This window comes from Oncorhynchus kisutch, linkage group LG7, assembly GCF_002021735.2.
Source record: "Oncorhynchus kisutch isolate 150728-3 linkage group LG7, Okis_V2, whole genome shotgun sequence".
NCBI classification, from domain to species: Eukaryota; Metazoa; Chordata; class Actinopteri; order Salmoniformes; family Salmonidae; genus Oncorhynchus; species Oncorhynchus kisutch.
The window spans coordinates 51,725,749-51,731,556 of NC_034180.2; the positions used below are offsets into that span (position 1 = coordinate 51,725,749).

Consider the following 5,808-nt stretch of genomic DNA (forward strand, 5'->3'; position numbering starts at 1 on the left):
ATTGTCATACCATCCTCCTCTCATACCGGGATTTACAGTATTACCGGCATAGCACATGAGGGGGTGCTAAAAACAAAGAAAAACCTATTGCCCTCTATATTCCAGAATGCTAACCAATTAGCACAAACTGATAGCAAATTCACATAGACGCAGTTAGCTAAATGCTAACAACTGAAAACAAACAAACTAATTGCAAAGCAGTGGAGGCTGCTGAGGGGAAGACAGCTCATAATAATGTCTGGAATGAAGTCAATTGAGTGGTATCAAACACATGGAAACCACATCTTTCCACTCCATTCCAACCATTATTATGAGCCGTCGTCTCCTCAGCAGCTTCCACTGTTGCAAAGAAAGGCAAATCCAGCTCATAAAGTGATGTAAGGGATAATCAACGAGGGACTATGAGTTCTATGGTAAATAATGAACACTGTGGAACTGACCTTCCATGGACTTGCATTATTTTCCAGAGAACCATAAAGCCCTGAGTTGATTATCCCTTTTATACCATGGCTATAATTAACACATTTGCCGGTAGAAATGTGTTCAACATCCATTGAAGTAGCTAGCAAGTTTACTAGATAGTTACAGTAGTTGCCTTGGTAACAAACCAACATACTTGCTAGTTTAATAACCAAACCATCAGTCCTAGCTTGCTATTATGAAAACCTAATTCAACAACACCAATAATGTTTTCATTTTGACTTCATTTGTAATGTCCAAAAGTCCAAACGTAATTACCGTGGATTGGAGGGAAGAGGTCTGTGAACCAATATCAGTTTGTTGTATTCATAAAAGTGGAAGCTACTGAAGTTTTAGGGAAACATTTTTCAGGTAAAGTCCATTCAAATTCATAAAAAAATATAAAGTTTTAAAAAAATACAGAAAGTAATTGACGTTTATTATGAGGTTCCTGAACCAATGATAGTTTCTTGCCAGCAGCATACCACCCTGCATACCACTGCTGGCTTGCTTCTGAAGTTAAGCAGGGTTGGTTCAGGTCAGTCCCTGGATGGAAGACCAGATGCTGTTGGAGGGCCAGTAGGAGGCACTCTTTCCTAAAAGAGTAAAAAAATATCCCAATACCCCAGGGCAGTGATTGGGGACATTGCCCTGTGTAGGGTGTTGTCTTTTGGCTGGGATGTTAAACGGGTGTCCTGACTCTCTGAGGTCATTAAAGATCCTCATGACACGGTCGTAAGAGTAAAGGTGTTAACCCCCGTGTCTGGCTAAATTCCCAGTCTGGCCCTCAACCAATCTCAGTCACCTAATAATCCCCAGTTTACATAATTGGCTCATTCATCCCCCTCCTCTCCCCTGTAACTATTCCCCAGGTCATTGCTGAAAATGAGACGGATTCTCACTCAATTTACCTGGTAAAATAACGGATAAATAAATATAATTAAAAATATATTCATTAAAGTCATATGGGAGGGTGGAAGATATTGATGTTTTCATTGTAAGTGATTTATTTAACTTTCGTAGATTTTACAGAAGTAAAACAATTAAACTAATTGGCATTCGAGAGAAAAGGTCTCTTTACAGTGTCAAATTTGTTTTAGAACTCTGTCATGTCGTTGAGAAGGTATTGACCTTTTTCAATTACAGGCAATTGTATGCGATGCAGTTTAAGAGCGGTCCCTTAACCCTCTGAGCAGAGGATGGCACATATTTTAGCTACATTTCCCTCCAAAAAGTAAATATGACACCGAATTGGAAAAACCAAGAGGTTTAACTTATTCACTATCATCATGCTGATTTAGAATATTACATTAATCTATATATAAATATATTATATGAGGAATGAAGAGTAAAGTCTGAATCTTTATATAAAGCTAGCTTCATCACCGCTGTAAAACACTGTATGATTGATCATTCCATTTTGATTGACCAATAAAACGGTGAACTAATCTTTTAATTATAATGTATCAACCCTGTTACCTATAGATAGACAGTCTAGAAATGTTGAAACTATTTACATGTGTTTGGTAAGCTTGCATTCCATTCCCCCTGTCACATGGGGATCTATGGTTGATTCTAGATGAAATAGTCAACTCTGTTACAGTCAACCCTGTCACTTTATTTGGCACTTAATAGGCACTTGCTATAGTATGTATTGGTTACTCTTGAGATGGGAAACATGTTTTTTATTAAGTTGAACATGTGCTCTTTATGGACAGAATGTTAGAATTAGGTGAATAAAAGTTACACTCCCCAAAAGGTACTAAATTGGTGGAATGACCCGAGTACTGAACTGGAGGTGGGAGAGCTAACGATGCGTCTACTGTTGCTCTCTCCTCAGACTCTTAGAGAAGCTATTTCAATCTGATATTTCTCCTATGGTCTAAATAGATGTGTATGAGAGGACTCCTCTCTAATATAACATGTCACACATTGTATCAAACTGATGGAATGTTAGGTGTCTCATTGAAAGTCTAACATCTACCATGACTACTGGATGTTCAATTCTACTAATAACAAAACAAGCCACACTGTAACAACAATATTGCTTTTTAATACATTTGCAAACAAAAATGACATCATCAAACATCACTGGCCTGACTTGAGCAGCTCTGCCCGGGGATGGAGCCAGCAACTTAGCTGCTACCGGTCCGGTCCAGGCTACCTGCAGACCTCCTCCCAGACCCTCCTTTTCAGCACCTCCCCTTAACAGGAGAGGTGGTGGAAATGATCAGAGTTGCATTCAACTTGAATAAAGATGAGAAACTCTGGTCTGTGGAGCCACTGGTCTGAGGGGAGGACTTCTGTTGAAACCATTTCCATTTTGGGGATATTTTCTAGGACTGTAGAGGTGGTGATCAGAGATGAATTTAACTTGGATAAAGATGAGAGTCTCTGCTCTGGGGAGGAGGGTCACTGACCTTCGATGGTTTGTTTGCCTGATAAAGAGGATACTTGCTGGCTAGAGGAGACTATAATGTTTTGAGGAGGAAATGTGGCTTGATGACTTAAAGAGGAGGAGGAATTATTGGGCGACACTTTTAATTACCAACGTAACCTCAGTGGAACTGTGGCTTCATTGAGTTCCAGCTCTAGGCAGACAGCACATCAGGAAGGCTGTAAGACATCACAGAGACAGGTAAGTATCTATATATTTACATGTGTGTTGCATGTACACTAAACCCTCACATTTGAATAATGTCACTTTTTAAAGTGATGACATGTATATTAACAGTGTAAAACTTGAATAGATGTTTAAACATTCTTTACCCCATCTTAATTCTCTTCCAGATGCTTGGCTTTTTCTTGTTGTTGGAGGTTGGCTCTGATGTTTCAACCTCTTCTGGAGCTTCTAGCTGCTGGCTGTCTGGCCCCCCCTGATGGTTCTCTGGCCCCTCCTGCTGGTTCTCTGAACTCTCCTCCTGGTTCTCTGCCCATGCCTGTTGCCTCCTTGGCCCCTCCTGCTGGCCATCTCCAGATGCAACAGGCTCTTGGCTTACTTGTTGGCCTGTCGCCCACCCGGCAATTCCTGACCGTGGTTGTAGTCGTGGCTGTGTTGGGTGGTTGGACACCGGGTGATGTACTGGGTGCTGAACTTCTGGATTTGCTCATCAGCCTCCAGATTAATCTGCTCCAGGTACTTTTCCTTCATCTTCTCCCTCTCCTCCTTCAGTTGTTGATGAGTGTGTTTTTTAAGCAGCGACTGCACTCTCCACTGCTTATTGAAATCCTCCAACTTCTTCCTTCTCTCCTCAGCCTTCAGCAGCTCCTTCCTCTTCTCCCTCTCTCTCTCTGCCCGGGTCATGGTTAGCCTTATGGGTCCAGGGATGACTGGAAGGGGAGAAGAAGTAGAGTTCTCATTCAACTTAGTGGATCTGGTGTCAACTTAAATGTAATGGACACAGGGAATTAGAATAGAAAACCCAGTTGGATCTCAATGATTCTTTACTCTTCTCATTTGAGCATGGCATGGAATTTGTTTATAAATTAAAATAATTCCCATCCCGAATTGACCTGACCCAAAGTTTAACATGAGTCCCAAATGGCACCTATTCTTTGTAAAGTGCCAGGGCCGGCCCTAGGCATATGCGATTGCTTAGGGCCCCATGGCAACTAGGGGCCCCCTGACCCCCCCAAATAACTTTTTTGGTCAAATTACCCAGGGGCCTTGAACTACAGTGAGCCCCCATTAATTTTGTTAGTCAATTTCATTCAGATATTATCTTAACATGCCATAAGTCATGGCAAAATGTGTAGAATTGAAGGAAATAGATTTCAAAACGGCTAATTCTTCTCTCCGCCCCATGGGAAAATGTGTAGAATTGCAGCAAACCTGCTTAAAAAATGCAATATGTTCTCTACGCCCCGTTGCAAAGTGTAGATTGGGAGGAAATGTAGTCAAAAACCTGAACAAAATGTTTCTTAGGGCCTCAAAAGGCTATGATGCACTACTTTAGACCAGGGTCATTGAGATCCAGTTGAGTTTTCCATTCTAAATTCCCTGTGTACATTACATTTAAGTTGATACCAGATCAGCTTGACCATTTTGGACAGTAGTTTTCTATTGAAACAATGATGCAACATGATGACTGGTGTGGAACATATGTGTGTAGAGGAGACTACAGAGGATGATGTCATAAGTAGAGGGAAAACAGGTCTTACCTATGTGGACGATCTTATCGCCCTCCTCAGCTTCTCTCTGACAGGTTCTCTCTATCTTTTTGAGGTTTCTCTTCTCCCACTTCTTGTTTACCCAGCCCACAGCTCTCCTTCGGATACTTTTATCGGGTGGGAGAATGTCCTTCTTTACCTCTAAAATCTTCTCTCTCTCTCTGATTAAAGCTAAATGGCCTTCAATGGCTCTCTTTCTCTGCTCCTCTCTCTCTTCCTCTCTCTGCCTCTCCTCCTCTCTTAGTCTGAACATTTCTTTCTGTCTAGCAATTTCAATGTCTTGTTTTCTATCCTGCTCCTCTTGTTGTCTTGCCCTCTCCTGTTTTCTTTCCATCTCCAGCCGTCTTTCTTCCTTCTCCCTCCTGATTTGTTGTCCTCTTTCTATGTGTTCTCGTTCCCCCTTCAACACTTCTAACCTCCTCTCTTTACGCCTATTGAAGACTTCCCGTGCTTTTGCTTTAACATTAACTACTACATGTTTCTTCATGCTTACTTCCTTTCCTCTCTCTTCTCTTTCCCTGTACTCTTCCTCTGCTTCCTTAATCACTTCCTGCTTTTCTTCCATCTCTCTCTCCTGTTCTATCTCCAGTTCATTCTGTCCCTCAATTTCCCCCAAAATATTTTTCTGCCCCTCCTTTCTTCTTCCTGCTTCCTCCCTTTCTCTCATAATCATATTTTCTCTCTCCATCTCTTTCTGTTGCTGATCTCTTAATTCCATCTCTCTCTGATTCTCATTGTCTTTCTCCCTTTCTTTCTCCTTCTCCTTTTGTTTCTGTCTCTTCTCTTGTTGTTGTCGTCTCTGTATCTCTTCTATCTCTCTCTGTCTCTTGTTCTCCCCCTCTCTTACCTCCTTCTCCATGTCAATTTGCTTCTGTTTCCATATATCTTCTTCTTGATCTCTCTCAAACGTTCTGTTTCTCTCCTCTTGTTGTTGTCGTCTCTCTTTCTCACCTATCTCTCTCTGTCTCTCTTCTTCCCTCTCTCTTTCTTCCTCTTCCATCTCTATTTGCTTCTGTTTACATCTTTCTTCTTCAATCTCTCTCTGTCTCTCTTCTTCTCTTTCCATCATTTTCTGTCTCTTCTCCATTCTCTTCCTTTTGATCTCTCTCTGTCTCTCTTTTTCCCTTTCTCGTTCTTCCTCTTCCATCTCTATTTGCTTCTGTTTACAGCTTTCTTCTT

The 5,808-nt window shown here is 41.4% G+C and overlaps 1 protein-coding gene across 1 annotated transcript; it reads right to left on the reverse strand.

Annotated features, from left to right (window-relative positions):
- Positions 1-3,454: 3,454 nt before the first annotated feature.
- On the reverse strand, positions 3,455-5,306 carry LOC116374601 (trichohyalin-like). The gene is made up of 2 exons (XM_031828093.1): positions 4,621-5,306; positions 3,455-3,789 (listed from the first exon to the last, which is right to left on the reverse strand). Exons 1-2 carry the CDS (start codon positions 5,300-5,302, stop codon positions 3,455-3,457), a joined length of 1,017 nt encoding a protein of 338 aa, XP_031683953.1. The 5' UTR covers positions 5,303-5,306.
- Positions 5,307-5,808: the final 502 nt, after the last annotated feature.

Excerpts from the sequence above, each read along its gene's own strand:
- LOC116374601 (XM_031828093.1), bottom strand. The coding sequence starts at position 5,302 with ATGATTATGAGAGAAAGGGAGGAAGCAGGAAGAAGAAAGGAGGGGCAG. Across the intron at positions 3,790-4,620 it reads CGATAAGATCGTCCACATAG|TCATCCCTGGACCCATAAGG; the intron begins GTAAGACCTGTT and ends CTCCCCTTCCAG.